Source organism: Heptranchias perlo, chromosome 29 (genome assembly GCF_035084215.1).
Source record: "Heptranchias perlo isolate sHepPer1 chromosome 29, sHepPer1.hap1, whole genome shotgun sequence".
In the NCBI taxonomy this organism is placed as follows: domain Eukaryota; kingdom Metazoa; phylum Chordata; class Chondrichthyes; order Hexanchiformes; family Hexanchidae; genus Heptranchias; species Heptranchias perlo.
The window spans coordinates 18,993,701-19,012,944 of NC_090353.1; the positions used below are offsets into that span (position 1 = coordinate 18,993,701).

At 42.2% G+C, this 19,244-nt stretch overlaps 1 protein-coding gene across 1 annotated transcript in view; it reads left to right on the forward strand.

Moving 5' to 3' along the window:
• The window catches only part of mllt1a (MLLT1 super elongation complex subunit a), a 64,584-nt gene that overhangs the window by 15,670 nt on the left and 29,670 nt on the right, over positions 1 to 19,244 (forward strand). Inside the window, exons 2-3 of the mRNA XM_067968227.1 lie at positions 3,560 to 3,740; positions 16,345 to 16,427. Of these exons, the coding sequence (XP_067824328.1) occupies positions 3,560 to 3,740; positions 16,345 to 16,427 (264 nt within the window). The remainder of the gene's footprint in view (positions 1 to 3,559; positions 3,741 to 16,344; positions 16,428 to 19,244) is intronic.

Below are 19,244 nucleotides of genomic sequence, written 5' to 3' on the forward strand. Positions count from 1 at the left end.
TGTGCCTGTACTGCCCAATATCTAATTATATGATAGCGTAACCGGGGGTTGGTGCAGGGGCGGGGGGGGGGGGGGGAGGTGTAATAATAGGACTCCCTTCTGATCTGAACTGGATATTGTGTTTTTTGCATGTGCCCTCACGTGCTCCTCCTATCTTCTAGTAGGTAGATTGAGATACACGTTAGTGAGAGGAGACCTGATGCAAATCGTTGTGCTGCTTTGTTTTACATACAGCAAGTGGACATACAGTACCAGTTGTATACATGTAAGCTGGAATTGTTTGCAGGGGATGCCTGAGATTTGAAGAGAGTAGAGTTGGGATTCAGCTTGACGGGAGTGCTACACCGCCACTAATGGAGAAAGTACATATTGCTGGTATTACCTGTTAGTGAGTTATAGCTGGCTTCCTCGCGCTACGCCCCTGCTCCTTGTTACGCCCACCCCACCCCCCCCTGTCCCTTGACAGTTTAGGAGCCTCTGCCCTACCAGAAACAATGATGAAAGCAGAATCCACAATAGCTTTTGAAAGGGAAGTGGATAAATATTTTATAAAAGTAGAATTTAAAAGGGTACGGGGGAAAGGACAGGGGACTAAATGTTTAGCTGAGAGCTGGCGCAGACACGATGGGCCTGTGGCTTCTTTCTATGCTGTAAAATTCTGTGATTGTATAAACAAAGGGACAGGACAGCAGAAAAAGACAGCCTGACAATTTAATGAGCAACCTGCCATAATGAGAGTTGAATTTTTGTCTAGTGAAACATGTGCCATTTTAGAGTTGTGGCTTAAGAGGAACTCTGAGGAGCACATTTGAAAACAAGTCTCTGATGCTGAGACATTTTGTCAGACTCACAGCTGGAGAACTCTCTTTGGCCTAATGATATGTTACTTGCATTCCTCCTTGTGTGATGTGGCAGAAAAAAATGTGATTTCCAATTACCATCAGGTGTTAAAAAGAAGCAAACTGTTATGCCAGCAGGAACCCAGCAGTTCAAACCACTGCAACTTTGTGTACCAAAGTATTAAAATCATTAACATTTTGGGCTTGACTACTTCAAAGGAAATGGCTTTACATGAAAGAAATTCTACAGGTTAAATAAACCACTTGACCATTCTTTGGCGAGCGTTATTTAACATTGGCATCATTGCCATGGGATAATGTCGTTACTGATTTGATGGCTAATTCAATCAAAATAAAATTGTTGGACTATAACCTGGTGTTGTAAGATTCCTTACATTTGTCCACCCCAGTCCATCACCAGCATCTCCACATCATAATTCAATCAAAGTTAAAGAGAATTGTCATCCTCTTTGTGCTTCCCTAGCAAAGGAAAATACTCTTTATCCATGCCTTTGTCATCTCCAGACTTGATTCCTTCATTTTCCTCCTTTCTACCCTCCCATTCTCCATGCTCCCTAAAGTCCAATTTGTTCAAAAGTCAGCTGTGTGATCCTGTCCTGCACTGAGTACTGCTTTCCCATCACCTGTGCTTGCCGACCTACATTGGCTCCCTGCCCCCTACTGCATTCAATTTAAAATCCTGGTCGTCATCTTCAAATCAGTCTTGCCCTATCCCACCTTTTTGTAAACTCCAGCCTTAAATCCCTCCCACATTCTGATCCTCTGACTCTGGCCTTTTGTTCAGCCCCCGCGTTCCCTCCATCACTATTGGTTGCAGAGCCTTGAGCCACCTTGGCCGCACTCTCTAGAATTCCCTGCCTGAACGGCCTCACCGTTCCCCCACTCCCCTCGCCGACTTCAGAAACTTCAAAACTCATCTTTCCAACCAACCTTTTTGTCCTCTCTCCTATTTCTTGCATCATGGCTCAACATCCGACCCTTTATACTTTTTTATATATTATTTTCTTCTACCCTCTTTCTCTTTTCCCCCCCCCCCCCCCACCCCATGTAAAACATCTTGGTTTGTTTTCTACTTTACAAGGACTACATAAGTATAAATGTAATTGTTGTAGTAACAATAATAATCAGGGAATTCTCTTGGGGTCTTCAGCTTTCTAGTTATACTAAGAAATTATCTCTTAATGCATCAAAACTGTTTCAAAGAACATGCTGAGAGTAGCTGCAAGAATACTGAACACTGTCTTTGTTTTGAAACAGTGAACCCAATGTGTATCAGTACGGGTTAGATATCTGTGGTAATTTGTGGCACGTCTACCTTGCTGTATCTGTATATGGAGTGTAAATAAAACCTGGGCGGTGGTTTTAGCCTACACTCAGTAGTCTAGCAGCATGTTATTTTTCTGCCTTCTGAAGTGATGGGAGAAAATGGTGGGCATCCCACGTGTTAAGTATTTACTGCGACTTTGGATTAATTGTTCGACCTGGGCGACAGTAACCCGCATCTAGCCTGGAATAAAGACCAGGGTTTGGGTCATAAGATACTGCTTGTGGAAAGGTTTTTGGGGGGATTGGGGGGAAGGAGGAAATGTTTGAACAATAAAACCTTCTGATTTTTTTGTGTGTTTGGGGGGAGTGGGGGGGAAAGGACAAGCTTATCCCCTTACAAATTCCATGCGCAGTTTCCAAACAGCTCGATAGTCTAATCAGATTTATCTTTCCAATAATAGATTATATTTTTAAACACAGTGCTCACTATGCCTGTCTTTGCCCTTTAAGTTATAGTAGTGACTAAAGCAAAATTGCATCTTTCAGTATCTGGAGAGAGCATTTTGAGCTATATAATAATATAAGAGCAAAATTACTGGCCTTTACTGGTGGTGGGAGCAGTTTGAGGTAATGAATTCAGATTGGCACAATAAGCCTATTGTCTTAAATGCAATTTATTTGTTTTTAATATTGGCACCAGTATACTGAATAGACAGACATATTTACAGTTTTTCCATATACAACGTTGCAGATAGTAAGTTTGACAGTATAGCACTAAGTGTTAGAATCCGACCGTCTGCTAATCTTTCAGGACATTCTCTCCCGTATGATTTCCTGATTTCCTTTCTTCACACCTCAACTGCCCACAATCGGAACTCCCCATAAGGAGTCCAATCTTAAGGCAGATTCACAGTATAGGGGTGCAACTGATGGCAGGCATTTTCCCATCATCAGCATTATCTACGATGCTGTTAGTTCCAGATAGGTTGGTTTGCTTGCACCATAGTGCAACTAACAGCATCGTAGATAATGTAAATGTGGGTCTATGAATCTGCCATCAGCTGAAGACTGTCTGTTGGTGTAAAGTAACTGTGGGGAGCCAGTCCCTGATGTCTGTATTCTATCAATCAAGTCTTTCCTTCACAGTGGAGCTCTTACTAAAATAGCAAAGGGGAGAGCAGTGTGTAAGATTGCTGTCGTGGATGGTAATAGTTTTAATAGGTAGTGTAAAAGTGTCTCAAATCGCCACATCTCAGGAGGACCTGATGCTGTGTGATCTGACTTCTTGTAAGGCATATTCATTTGTCCCCGAAGAAAAAAAACTACTGTCGCTTTGTGGGGGAAGGGTAAGAGCAGGTACATACTGAATGTTGTAATGGAATGCACCGTGTCTGTCTGCGTCTTTATTGTGTTTCTTTTGTGGTTGTTTACAGTGCACTGTACAGGTTAAACTGGAACTAGGCCACCGAGCCCAGCTTCGGAAAAAGCCCACCTCTGAAGGATTCACCCATGACTGGATGGTGTTTGTTAGAGGACCAGAACAAAGCGATATTCAGCACTTTGTGGAAAAAGTGGTTTTTCGGTTGCATGAGAGTTTTCCAAAACCCAAACGGGGTGAGTGGTGCTTTTTAAGGAATATTACGACATCCCCATCATGTTTAAATCCCTGTTACTGGAACATTCAGATTTTCCAAGTTTAAGATTCTTGTATGAGGGATGGGGACTAACCAGGACTGGAGGAGGATTTAAAGAAATAATAAGAGCACTCAAAATAAAATTGGTTCTGTCTTGCTTGAAGCATTGAGGTGGGGAAACCATGGACTACAACTGACAAATCTCCAATATTACTATAGCTCCTCAAATAATTATTTTTCTTTTGTCCTCTGTAGCACTGAAAGGAATTGCTTGTGCCCACGCTTGCATTATTGTTCACCACACTGTTAAGAACAGACTTGAAGTTCTTGTGTTCAAGGCCAGCAGATTTGAAGAGGTTGAAATTCCTCTTTTGGATCGATTTTAACCAAAAAATCTCTCCGTCCGTACATCTCTCTCCTGACTTTCTGTCTAGGTCTCTGCTTGTCCGTGTTCTCTTAACTCGCACCAAGTCCCGTTCACCTATCACCCCCGTGCTCATAGACCGACACTGACTCCAGTCCACCAATACCTCGATTTTAAAATTCTCATCCTCACGTTCAAATTCCTCCACGGCCTTACCCCTCCTTATCTCTGTAACCTCCAGCCCTATAACCCTTCGAGAACTCTACGTTCCTCCAATTCTGGCCTTGTGCACCCCCCCCACTTCCTTCGCCCCACCATTGGTGGCAGTGCCTTCAGCTGTCCAGGCCATAAGCTCTGGAATTCCCTCCCAAAACCTTTCCACATTTCTATCCTCCTATTAAGACACTCCTTAAAATCTAACTCTTTGACCAAGCTTTTGGTCACCTGTCATAATATCTCCTTCTTTAACCCAGTGTCAATTTTTGTCTGATTACGCTCTTGTGAAGTGCCTTGGGATTTTTACTATATTAAAGGCGCTACATAAATGCAAGTTGTTGTTAATTTATGTCTGTTTCTCTCTGTCTGTCTTTTTCCTCCTCTCTCTGCTCTCGACGTCCTATGTGCTCTCTTTTCCCCTTAGTGTTTTTCTCGCACTCTATTACCTGCACCGTTTTTCTCACTCCCCTTTCTTTGTTCTTTCTCTACTCTTGTCTCTGTTCTCCTCTCTTAGCCTTTCTCTGCTTTCTTCTGCTTCTGTCCTCTCTGTGCCTTTGTCTGATTTTATTTTTCTCCATCCCACTGTGTACCAGTTCTCCTTCTGTATCTGTCGCTCTCCTTCCCTTTACCCATTGTCTCAGTACCCACACATAGACCCTGCCCTTTTGTGTGTGTCCTCTCTATCTGCTGTTCTCTATTTCCCTCTGTCCACTCCTTCTGTGTCCCCAACCCCTCCATCTGATACTTTGTCTTTTCTAAGGCTGTCCGATTCTTTCTCTTTCTGGCCCTTGCTGTCCTCTTCTGTGCCCTGCCCTGCTCCCTTCTCTTTGTTTCCCCACCCCCCCACCTACCCATGTCCATTAGTGTACGTGTGCTCCTCTTGCATGCTGGTACTCTTTGCCCCATTGTCTCCCATCGACCCTGCCCATCAGTCACTGTCGTGTGTATGTGTCTTTCTCTGAACAAAAACCCAGAGCAAGAAAAGGCTATTCAGCCTATCAAGCCACCGTATCCAAAGTCTGTGCATAATTACTCTATCGTGGATGTTCCTCCCATACCACCGACTGTCTCCTTTACAGAATGCTTAATCTCCCCTGGAAAACAAATATACGGTGTTACATATCTCTATAACTGTCAATTCAGTTTCTCAACAGGTATTGATGCATCTTCTTTAAAGATGCCAATTGAGTCTGAACCCTGCCCACCTCTCTGGGAGCTTGTTCCACATGACTCCTATTTGTGAGGAAACCAGTTTTCTTTCTAACTTGTTGTCCAAGATGAATAACTTGTATACTTCATCCTCATCTGTACCTTTTCATTATTTTGAAGTCCTGTATCTGGTCTCCCCTCTGTCTTTTCTCCAGCAAGAATAACTTTATTTGCTGAAAGCTTTCTTCATAGCTTAGTCCTCTAAGGCCTGAAATCATCCTGATTTCTCTGAATTCTTTCCAATACATCAATTTCTTTTGAGGTTTAGTGACCAAAATTGCATATCATACTACAGCATTGAACTTCCCATTGATCTGCACAATGTCAGTGATAACTTTTGCCATCTTGTTTTTTATCCCTTTCTATCTCTAGCTGTCTCTTTTTTCCCCCATTGCCTTTCTATTCCTCTGTTTTTGTCTCTCTTCCTCTTTACCTGCATCTTTCTGTCTCTTTCCCTCAACCTCCATTTTGTTTCCTCGATTCTTGGTTCACGTTTTGCCTTTTGCCTTGCTCCTTTATTTTCACCCAATCTTTCTGCTCAATCACTTGAAATGTTAAGATGGCTGCTCCTATTGATATGGCGAGATTAATCCCCATTATTACCTCAAAAATACACTAATTAATAAAGTAGCAGCAGAGGATTTCAGTGGAAGTTAGTGAAAAATAAATTTAGAACAAGTACCAGGAAAAAGAACGAATGTTTTAACAATCTACCAAGCAAGATGCGAAGGACAGAATCTGCCAACCTAATTGGTGGTAGATCTTTCTGGATGATTCAGGGTATTACCACAGTCACCTTCCTGATACTGTTGCAGGTGGTGGTAGACTTTACTTTCTCTCGTCTCTGGTTTCTTCTTCAACTTTGTTATCCTCTCTTCCCTCCACCCTTTTGGATCTTCTGCTGCTTGCCCAGTTTCCACTCCTCTCCCCATTGTCCTGCTCCTGCTTCATCCCTAAATGCTGAATTTAGGGATGAAGCAGGAGCCTTCTCATCACTGTTCAGAGGCCTACTGCTATTGGAGGGTATTGTAGCGAAAAGTGGCTCCATGGTGCAGCTACCCGATATTTACTGGTCTGAACCCAGGTATGTTCATTAGATGCCCTTACTCCCTTGCTTAATTCCCTTGACTTTGCCTGACCTAAAACTCCTGTGGCTAAATTATCTCTCATTCACTTCATTAAATTAATTTGCTGTCTCTATTACTCTCCAAATGCTCTCTCAGAACTTTTCAGCTTTTTGTGAACAAAACTGAAATATCCACTCTAATTTCCCCTCTATTTAAATTATCATTCTTGGCAACTTTAATGTTAACCATCAGCAGTAGCACCTCTTCTCTTCTGCTGATCAGGCGTACACATATGCCAAGCCCTTGAATATCCTGAATGACTGAACAATCTGTCAATCAGAATACCCATAACACCGATCATCCTAATATTTCAGCTAATTTCTTAGATCTTGTCCTTATTTGACTTACTAAGTCTTATATTGTATCTGTTCCCTCACCTCGGGGGCTCTTCTGACTAGCATCTCAACATCAGACTCTTACAGGATATCTTGCAACAAATCACACACTGCAACGACTCCCATTCCATTTGGCACTAATCAACCACCTTGGCTGGCCTTTTAGAATTCTTTGCTGTTCTTCTCTGGTCCAAATGGGCATCTTACTTATCTGAGTGTATGTAATATTTTTCTAGTTGGCATGGCAGATTTTAAACTCACTCTGCCCCTACATCAGATGTGATACTGTATCTTCGTCCAGTCATGCCTGCTGACTCAAAAACTTTATTGCATCTGGCAGTTACCCACCTCATGTATTTTCAACTGAATTAACCTCTGCTTGTATCCTCCCAAGACCAGAATTGCAGCTTTATTGAAAGAAGTAAGCACTTTCCTGCAGCTGCTACTGCTCCTTGCCCATTGCCAAAGTTGTCTTCGAAAGCCGCTGCAAGTTCTCTTTTCCAAACCACTTTTATAATTAATGTACTAGTGTGCCTAGAGACCCCAGTGGCCTTTTGGCTCTTTTCTCCTCCAAATCTAATCTTAATCTTGGTAAAGGACCATCCTTTCATTATTTCATTCTATTTGACCACCATGATGCCAAGAATGTTTGTTGGATCCCCTGTTCCTTGGGCTTCAAGAAGACCGCTGGTCCTGATGATATCTTTCCTATTGTCCTCAAGATGTGTGCTTTGGAATCCCTGCCCTGTGCTGTCTTCAGTCTCATTCCTTGTCCATCATTTTCTCTTTGGAGATTTGCTTATATTAAACTTATTTCTAAAAATGGTAATCCCTCTTTCTTCTTTTAAATATCCTCTAAACACAGTATGAATGAAATCTAATTTGACTGATTCTGGAGAAATAGTGTGCCTAACATACACAAAGTGTTGTCGTAATGTTGCAGATAGGCAGTACTGTATGTGGTCTTCCATTCCCATGTGGAATAAATCCTCAAGGCATTTGACATAGCTCAGGTTCACTCTTCTCCCAGCTAAAAGATTGTGTTCCCTGTTCCTTGTATTGGGAATAGCCTCCGATTTCTCCTCTGGAGCAGGTTAGACTAGATGGGCCTTGTAGTCCTAAAGTGCATTCCGTTTCCATCGGGCAAATCTATGTTTTTCTTTTTCAGGATTTTCCCAGAAATTGAGGACTCGGCACAAGCCAACGACATCCCCATAATGAACGTCAACAGTGCTGTCTTCCTTAGGCCACACACTAAAATAAAATAAAATAAATCATGAATCTATTTGCCTGTTTTACAGGCTCCATGAGTAGTAGTGCTCTGTTAAAGCCCTAGGTAGCATCCATCAACCAATCAATAGATGCTCATTTCAGTGAGAATCACAACGCAATCAAAGAGCATTAAAGAAGCTGAATTTACACAACGCCGAGAGCATGCACGGTTCTTTACACACCCACCGTTACTGAGGCCATGGATTGCCTCCATCAAAAGAAAATTGAGTGCTGCCTCATTTGTGATAGTATGTTGACTCCAACATTTGACAATACCTTTAAATATTGTGTACAATGAATAGCCCACTCACAATTGCTGATGATGCCTAAAATGCTATATCAACTTTGGATTCTCAAAATGTCCCTGTAAAGAGCATCTGACTCGTATGTCTCCTATTATTTAGGGCAAAATGGAAAAACCGAAGAAAGACAGTCACATAGGAATTGGGAATTATTAATCTCAGCCTATCTTGATGATGTGAGCAATTGATTTTAAGGCCACACAGACAGTGATTGGTGCTGAGGATTTTGTGGCATTACTCATGGCAGAAAACACTGCTTGGCACCGGCTATTCTTCGGTGCTGAAGGCAAATTGACTGTCGTTCTGCCAAACGGACCTAGTCCCTTCAAGAAAGAAACTCTCTGGTAGCCCAGGGGCTCTCCAAGAAGGAGATTCTGGCACATCTAGAAGGAGTCACCAAGACTGGATGCCCTTTTGACTTGTATATCCATAGAGATCGCTGAAATATAACACAAAACCAAACAGAAATGCCCTAAGAGGACTGCCAAAGTTGCTAGGGATAGTATCTCCAAGAATGTCTGACTTGAAACACCAATCCTAGGACAAGCTGCACAAAAATGGTCACCACTGATGTCCTATTCTGTGGTATTGCTCCTTTAGGAGGATCTATAGACTCCTCCTTAGGAGGTGGTTTTCAGGAAGTTGATGCTAACCTTGGTTGTCTACATTGTGGTTGCAGCCTTCTTCCTTATACCCATTAGTGCCAAGGCTCCTACAGTTACTAAATGGAATTTGGGCACAAGTGACTTCTTCCATGAAAGATGGTCAGGTGTCAAGGGTAGATCTGGCCAAAGGTTGGAAGAACACACAGGATTCAGTTCTTTAAATAAATCCATTTTCATTCTCCATTTAATAAAGGCTATGCTTTGTTCTACAAAGGACAGGCTCCAAAGTGTGGATTCACAGTCATTTGAGACCTTTTCCCCCATCAGCCTGCATCATTAGGTGATTCATATTTACAGATGAATGCATCATCCCCTCGAAGTGTCAATGTACTCACTGAGGGGGGTCCCGAGCCCTTCCTCCATCTCTGTGTGTCATAGAAATGTGTGCTGATGTACATAAGTTGTCAGAATCTGTCCCTAAAATAGACCAAGCTTACATCATTCACCAGGATTCAGCAGTGCTATGTATAATACACCATCCCAAGATTCGGTGGTCATCCTCAAGTTCTTCCCAACATGGGAAATCTGCCTTGCAGGATGTTAATCCTGAGCCTCCCACCCGTGACTCCAAATATGTGGATACACTCACATGATGAACTTCTTGCAAGGATTTAATCAAGTTACACTAGCACATGACCAAACACACTGGGCAGAGTTAGTGGACCAGCGGACCACATAGCTACAGCCAGTTGTTAAAATGGACTACGGTTTTGCTTGCTGTCTCTTGATGCATTGAAGCGGCCAGGGATGAGATTTATCATCTTTGGCATTCTGCTTTATAGAATGGCGTAGCTACATCTAGCTTTGTTCCCATTTGATTTATGCCACCAGTCACTGTACCTGCCTTTTCATAAGAAGATTAACTTTGAGAGCAAAATTATTGGATCTTTGTAATGAGATGTAAAACCAAGGCCTATCTCCCTGTTTTGATGGCTCAGATGAGCATAGAAGATCCCATGACACTATTCAGAGAAAAGTGGGGTGTTCTGCTGGTGTCCTGGTCAACATTCATCCCTCAAACAATAGTAAAGACATTAACTGATCAATCATCTCGTTTACTGTTTGTTGTGGAACCCTGCTGCTTGCAACATAGCTGATGCATTGACATACATTACAACAGTGACTCATTCCAGAAGTAATGCACTGCATATGAAATGCTTTGGGACTTAAATCAGATTCTATATAAATGCAAGTTCTCTCTTCAGTTGAGAATTTGCTAGAAGCTTTACAGAAGCATCAACAAAATTTGCAAACAGTGGCAGGAATGGCTAGGAGAAGCAGGACCCCCATAAAAGTGCTTTCACTTAACCAACAAATTACAACAGCACATAATACAGCCCTTTCCTGTTGCCTCCCAGAGTTATCAAGCCCTATGTCCAAGAATGGTTCACTGCAATTCATAACTTAATGTCCTCTCAGTTACCAGTCTAAAAGGTCCACTCCAAACAAGAGAAATGAGGTATCCACTCCAGATACTTTGTATTCCCAAAAGAATGGGGGAAGGTGGATTTTGCTTAATGTATATGAAACCAGTTCCTTAAGCAGGAAAGGTTCAAGATGGTCGTAACCACAAGTTATTCAGGCATTATGCCCAGAAAACCAAGTAGCAGTCATAGAACTAAAAAGATGCCTACTTCCATATATAGTCTGGTACATCAACAAACAGGAGTGTTGTCAAAGACCTCTCAGCTTAGTCCTGGTACTGCCATTTGGCATCATTAGCACCCAGGGTTTTTACAAAGTACTTGTCCATAATCACAATACATCTCCGCATGCAGTGTTACCTGGGTAATTGGTTCAACGTAAACACTTTGCTAGATTCTGCAAGTACAGCAGATTTTCAATACAGTTCAGGAGCTGGGCTTTGTCGTCAGTTGAGAACTCAACATTTTTAGGGGTATTATTCCAAACCACCCCTCAGAAAGTCTTCCTACCTCTAGACCAGTTCATGATGCTCAAAGATCTGAACTCCTATTAACATGCATAATAGTGAAAAGCTACGTGCAAATACTCCACACGATGGCAGTAGCCATCTCCGTGGTTCCAAATGCTCGTCTGTTTATGAATGCATCCTCATTTCAAGCAGCAAATATTAATCTGTTGTTGGCACTGGATCTTGCATAGTAGTCCCAGGAGAACAATGTTATTCAAGGTACTACCTTATTAGAGCTCCTGCCACAGCTGACTCCGGTAATCAGCACATCCTTATCAGGACAGGGTGCTTGTTTGCAAGGCTCTGTTCTCAGGACAAGTGGATGACAGAGCAACTGCCTGGAATTGGGAATAGTTGGCTTTGGATCATTTCCAAGCCTTAGCACAGGTCCATCAGCATACATATGACCAAACAATGTTTCAGTAGTCTGTACATCAAAAAATGAGGAGGATTTTTGGTTCCTCTGTCAAGTTGTGGTCCAACTAATCCACTGACATCTATATCATTAGATAATATTCTTCACCTAATATTTAGCAGGAGTGAACATCGTGGCAGGCACTCTTATCCAGGGGTGGACTGCCTCCTCTGAAAGGGTGCGGGATTCTCAAGGAGAAAGGGGGGTGTTGATAATACAGTGATAAGGAACTGTTCATGGGACAGGTGGAAAATTTCCCGATTTCCCATATAGCCAGTCTGCCCTTATCCCATGATTCACCTCGGGTGGATATCCACCCTAAGATGGTTCAAAAGAATTTTAGGATTAGGGAGTCTCCAGATACATTCATCTCCCTGGATGATCAAGCATTCCTGTATTTCTGCTTGAAGACAGAAACCATCTCTCTCTGGCCTGAACAGTTTCTCCTTCTCTTGGATATGAAGGTTCCTCAAAGCACTTCTTCTGTTACCCCATATAATACAGAAGTTGTGTAAAAGGAGCAAAAGTTGACCTGGTCTCAAAGACTATGGCCTTTGGACATCCTGGCAATGAGCAGGGACAGGATCCATTGCTTTGCAGAAGAGATTGGGGACAAGTATTCCATCAGATTGATGGTCTGTCTATTTAAAGGTGATAGCTGTTAGAGCAGAGTCTTTCACTATTGACATGTGACAGGTTGATCAATTCTCATAGAGCACCCACCAAATAGGGCTTAACACAAAAGGGAAAAACGTTCTCTGGTGTTCTGCAAAGTCCTATCTCGTGATGTTCTTCACATTCTGGAATAACTATCATTTGTTCAAAGTCACTTCAAATTGAGTTCATATTGAGGCTATTTCAGTCTCTGTTTATGTTTGGTTCATTAGGGGAGCACTGTTTGGTATGCTGTTCTAAGCAAATTGTTTTAGAAATTGCATTCAGTTAGACAAGTTCTCATTTGGAACTTTAATTTACTTCTTCAAAAGTTAGTGTATCCACCATTTGAATCCCTTGCATCATGTTCTTGAGAGGAAAACTTTATTTTGCCTTGCAGAATTAGTGATCTCAAGCCATTATTGTAGATCACCTGTAATTCATTTGGCATTCTGACTATGTGATTCTTAAAACTCACTCAGAGTTGCACCCCATTTTCATTTGGGCCAAGAGATTGTTGTCATATTGTTTTATCCACTATCCACCACAACATCAGTTGAAAGTGGATTGTCACTTCCACTATATAGTTGCTCTTAGATCCCAAGTTACTATTTTTCTTGTGCAAAGCAATTTCAGAACCCATGGTTATGTTTCTTGTGATGCAAGGACACTAGGCAATTCCGTTACCAAGCAACAGATACTTAAGTGTATGGTTTAGTGCATACCATCTTGCAGGGAGGAAGCCCAAAGGGCAGTTGAAAGGTTATTCAAGCCATTTCATGGCTGTGTTCTGGGCATATCTCAATCACTATTGATTGATAGGTTCTGTAAAGCAGCTACATGGAGAATTCCTCAAACACGCACTAATCATTATTATTTAGCTTTGACTGCTGCATACAACGTCTTTGCTTATGTTCTGGTTCCTCCCTCCCAAATTGTACAACTTTTGTATGCTCCTGTGGTGTATGGAGGATGCTTAGTAAAGGAGAGAGTTTATGTATCTTGTAGGATTGTCTTCATCGTTGAATGATCTGCATCCTCCACACGTCATGATCCCACAGATCAATGCCCTTCAGCCGCTTCAGGGGTATAGATTTCAGAATTAGGGATTTGTGGTTAGCTTCAGATTTTAAAAAATAGGTACCTTGTCGCAGGTCCTGAGCCTTCATCTAAAGTGGGATTAGGAGACCACGTGCAGCACCACCTGTCTGCACCACCATAGAAACATTTTAATATGTATGCTAGGCATATTTACGTACGTTATTTCCCCAGACTCAGTCAACCTAATCTTTACACCTGTGGTGTTTGGAGGATGTAGATCATTTGAACAATTGAGAAAACTTTACAAGCTACTTAACCTATTTTTAACTGTGATCTTATTGCCGTTACATCTGTATTTACTAAAGTTATGGGAGCTCCTATTAACATTCAAATAGCCCTCACCTTGAACGTTCAGTAACAGGATTCTGAAACTGAGTTCTTGAACATTCATTTTCATCTAGAGCATCTCCGAAGCCTTCTGTGGTGTCTGGTACCATGTATTTCAAAATATGTTACCCATCACATGGTCTTCTACTGAAGCAATGTTTGTGGTTATTTCATTTCCTTTCACATCTCTATCTGCAGTTCATGGCTCACTTTTTCCCCTGTAAACTTGGGGTCCTTGGGCCTTTCTGCCACTCTGTTCCTTCTCCAGATAAATGATTTCCTCCACTCACATTCATTTAGATAGTTGTCTTCTGTTCCACAAGCCGTAACCATTTTAACAGCCTCGTATGAGGAAATTTGTCAAATGCCGTCCAAAAATCCAAGTAAACTATATCTACTGGACTGTCCTCATCTACTAGCCTAATTACCTCCTCAAAGAATTCTAATAGGTTTGTTATTCCAATTATTCCTATTAGTTCTAAAAGCATGTTGAGTGTTCCTTATGATACCTGTGCTCTTTAGATGATCACTGACAGCACCTTGTATAATGTCTTCATGCATTTTTACTTCTATAGGTGTTAGGCTCACCAGACAGTAATTGCCTGCTTTGTGCAGTAATGCTTTTTTGAAAATTGAAATCATGTTTATTATCATCCAGTTCTTGGTTACTATTCCAGTGTCTATGAACTCCTGAATACATCAGTGCACCATCAATTCTCTCTTTCACTTTCTTGAGAGTTCTAGGCTCTAATCCACCTGGCCCAGAGGCTGTGTAGACATTTAGTCCTCCTAGCTTTTGCATAACAGTGATCCAGCTGAGAATCTTTACTAACTTCTACATGTATTACGGATCTTTTTGTCATAATTATTGTATCTGGGAAATGTCTACAGTCCTTGTGAACACTTGAAAAGAGTCCATTTAAAACAGCTGCCATATCATCTATGATTGTTCTACCAAATCTGCCCCTTAATCTTTGATCCTCTTTAGAATCAGAATTTTACAGCACATTTCTTCTACTATACACATAGCTGAGAATTTTCTTTGGGCCCCTCTTACTACTATCTGCAATTTGACTTTAATGTTGTTTCCTAATAGATAATGAAAGCTGAAACTGCAACATATATATCGCCAGCGGTTTGTGTGACTCAAAACATTTTTGCAGCTCAATTTTGACTCCAGTTTGCCTTTTTTCCTTTTCTTTCTCTCTCCTACTGCCCCACTCCCACTCTTCCAGCTGTCGGTAAAGTTGTGTAACGTTGGCAAAGGTCTTCAGGGGTTCCATAAACCAAAACATATCTGCAGGTGTGATATTACCACATCAGTTTTGTGTTTTGAGGTCACACTGATTGTTATCTCTCTGTCAGTTGTGTAGATGCCTGTCAAAACAGCTCTGTCATAAAATCACTTTGCATACATTTAAAGATCTTTTATAATTAAGAAAGAGACATCACAACTGGATAAGTACAAAGGGTTTAATTTAATCGATGGTATTTTTAGCACATTGATTAAAATGTTTGGGACTGTGTTAAAATAGCAAAGATGAGAATGGATGCATAAACTAGTATGCTAAAAACAGCACATACAGGAAATTAAACCTTTAGCTGCACAGTCAGTTGATGCCTTCATCGTAAGGACTGTGTCACACAAAGCATTGGTCTCTAAGAATGCTGAAGGCTTCCTTCATGGATAAAATTCCATCACATTTTATTTTTAGTGCCTTGCATGCTGTTTCTTCCCCTTCCGACTTGGCTTGCAGCAAGGAAGTAACCTGCAGTATAATGACAAGGGTAGTAGCATTGACTGATGGACTTTGTTTTTTAAATTATGGCCATGACATAAGGATGGTGCATTGAGTTGGTATTTTACACTATTCCATGGATTTCCCACAAAGCAAATTCTCATCTCCGCTGGGTTGCTGGGCCAGTCCCAAGGACAGGTTTGGCATTTCCCAAGAAAGAAGAAAAATAAGCCTGTCTTTCACATTGGACCTCAATGTGTACCTACAGGTGGCTGGTTTAAGACCCTCATTAGATAAAGAATAGTGCACAAAATGAGATAACCTAAAAGGAGAGGTGAAAGTGGTGTAGGGAGAAGAACCAATATAAGATGATTAACCATGGTCCGCTGGAGCTTACTTGATTGACTTGGGGAGTCAGGGAAGAATTTCCCAGAGTCTCTACTGAAATAGACTCCTTTTTTCTTTGCCTGCCCCAGAAGTTGCCATTATTGCATTTGCTGAGGGTGGTGTATTAGGCTGAGCATGGATGTTTTTTTCTCTCACCTTTGTTTTCCAATGAGTAGGTGTGATTGTAGGCAGGTGAGAAAGGTAGAAGGCTGGGAGATTATTTCTCGCAAGGGGAGGGAACAACATCATTAACTGAGCTCTCAAGTTTTCTCAAAGCTCAAATGTCTGCATTGTTGTCAGTAGCATGATGCAGATAACACAATGAAATGTATGAGTATTGTAGAGAGGATGTTGTCAATGTGTATATTACCACTGACACTTGTTTCACCTTCTGAATTAAAAACATAGCAATTTTTCTTTCTCATTTTTAATGAGGCCTTCAGTATTGCTGTGGGGCTGATAGGCCTTTCTGAACTACTTGTTAAATAACTAAAACAGAAAAACACCCTGCTTAACTTTTTTGTTTCTTCTCATGTAGTTTGCAAGGAACCTCCTTATAAAGTAGAGGAGTCTGGGTACGCTGGATTTATTATGCCAATTGATGTCTACTTCAAGAACAAGGTACCTCTGCTGCTTATATTACATTTTACTTTTAATTAAAAAAAATAAAATAGAAGAGAAAACAACAGGGTCACTTGACCGCGACCTGTTGTCCCCGCCTTTATTTGCTTCCTTCAGCCCAATAAAACAAATGTCTTGAGCCTGACTGTGCTTGCTCTGATGAAGGGTCACACCCAGAACATTAGTATGTATTTCTCTTTCAGATGCTGACTGACCTGCTGCGTATTTTCAGCATTTTCCGTTTTTAGTTCCAATTTCCCCAGCACTTGTAGTTTTCCTTTTGTCTCCGGTAGTATATCTACTGGTAGCTGAAGGATTGAAGTACACTGGGTTGCATTCAACTGTGCTCCTGTTCATGGCTGTGATCCACCCATTAAAGATGAATTAGGGAGGCAGATCAGAAAATATGTTGCTAACCCCACCACAGCTTCTCCAAGCACTTATTAGGGAATCAGGAGTTCCAATATGCATCCACATATGGGAATAGTAGAGGCAATTCACTTTGAATGTGACTCTTTCTTAGCCAGCTGCTGGTGAGAGTATGATGCAGTCATGCATTTGGTCTCCCATTGTCCTTTTGCAAAGTCAATATCTAAGTCTGACCCTCAAAATTCTTCAACTGTTGGAGCTTACCACCTTCAACAGATTAAGAGTGGTGTCAAATAAAGTTTGGCTCCATACCTTCACTTCGTAGGGAAGGAAATCCTTCAACGTCACAACAGAGCGGGGTCTGACCTCTTCGTCAGAATGAAAGTGATGTATCTGGAGGTACCAGTAGAAATCTCTGCAGTGAAAGTGAAAATGATCAATGAAGCCTTATACGATTGAAGTTCCCCTAATCAAATGGCTAAGAAACTCATCTCACCGGGAATATCAGGAAGCTGTGGATTAGCTGACAGCTTCAAGAGAATGTGAAAGAAATTACACAAAATACTGCAAATCTTCAGAGTAGTGCAGATCAGTGAGTGGCCTTGTAGATTGTTTGGGATTTTACACTGGGGTAAAAATAGAGATTAAAATTGGGAAAGGTCGATGAGGCTACAGGTGGGAATATGGTGGGGGGGTGGGGTCCCATTTTTCTGCAACCCTTCCACTCAAGGCCGCTAGACCTTGCTCCACAATGGTATCAGACTCCACAAACTCCTCAATACTGCCAGACTCGTCCCCATAATGCTTGACCTCCGACCTCAGATCCTGAAACTCCCCCTCACGGTGCAGAGAAAGCCCTAGACCACCCTGCAAAGACCCTAGGACCCCTCTACCAGTAGTTCCTGTTCCCAGGATTGCCTCCAATACTCCCAGACTCAGAGATGCTGCCCCTCGGAGGTGTCAAGTTACATAACCCCTCTCCCAATGATCCCAATACCTGCTCCAATACCTCTGCTTCATGACCAAGGCACCCTCCATCTAGTGCTGTCACAGTCCAAGCTCCCCCCCTCATCAAAGCATTAATAGACCATAAGACCCCATTCTAATACTCACACTTAGCAGGTCAGGCAACATCTGTGGAGCGAGGAGAGATCGGGTTAAGATTTCAGGTCCATGACCTATTGCCAGAACCAGTTCTGATTTTCATTTGATTTACGATCTGCAATTCCAGTTCTACACCCAGGTGGCAAATTGACCATCTACAATTCAGTCTCTCAGCCTTGAGTGCTTTTTTGAAGCTTAGAGAATACAAAAGAAAAGCGTGTCGTGCGTGCACGTGTACGCACACCTTCCCCTGCATAAAGTTTTTGAAATTTGCCCTTTAGCTTTTCTTAAAGTAATTTTGAACAACAACTGCGTAGAAACTACTAGAAGACAAAGGAAATTATTCGCAACAAGTCAGCTACACTCTTGTATTGATGTATCTTGGGAAACTGGGTACACAGCACATTCTTAGACTGCACAGTCTGAACTCTATTAACAGCGTTACAACCCTGAGCAAAAATTTCAAGTCCAAGGACAGGCTTTTGGGACAGGCCGCGGCCTTAAGGTGAATAGTTTAATGAAGGCGTTAAGAGAAACGGAAGACACGTATGTCAATTGACAGTTTTAATCATGTTACTGTATTTTATTTGAATCCTTATTTCTAACATTAGGAATTTGAGTTACTGCAAAAAACGATGGTTGAATATTTTTCGGACAGCAGTTTTGAGCATTGTATAGGGGGAAAAACCAGCACAGCACCACCTAGTGGCCAGAGTCAGTTTACTTGGGGCTCTTCCATTATAAATGTGGACATAAGAATTTATAATGGAAAAGTTGACACACAAATGTTGGAAACAACGGCCCCGATATTTACGGGGAGGTGGGCAGGGAGCGGGGGCGTGTGTCAGCGGCTGGGAAACCCGGAAATACCGGGAAGTCGAAGTCCTGTTGAATTTATCATTAGAATTTTTTACTCCTGTTCCCCGCCCAGCAGCTGGCCGGATTGAGAGGCTGGCCGGCTGCCGGGCAGGGAGCGCTGGGGACAGTCCCCGGCAATCGAGAAGATCGGGGGTCGGTGGGGCGGGGGCTCGAAGCGCAACAGCAAGGAAGGAGGGGGGAGAGATCATATGGGGAGGGGTCTGGCGATCTCGGGCGGTGGGTGTGGGGGGAGCGGCAGAAGATTTGCTTGACCGGCCGGGGGAAGCACTCCTGCTCCTCCTGGCTCACAAGCACTGCTGGAAAAGCACTTACCTGCTGGATCCGGCTGCTCTCGCCTCCCTTTATCTGCCAGGTTTCCCGAGCCCTGGGAAACCCGGCCCGCAGCCATTAAATTCAAATGGCTGCCAAAATCTGAGGCATGCCGCCTCATTTAAATATTAAAATCACTGACCCGCCTCTCCAAAG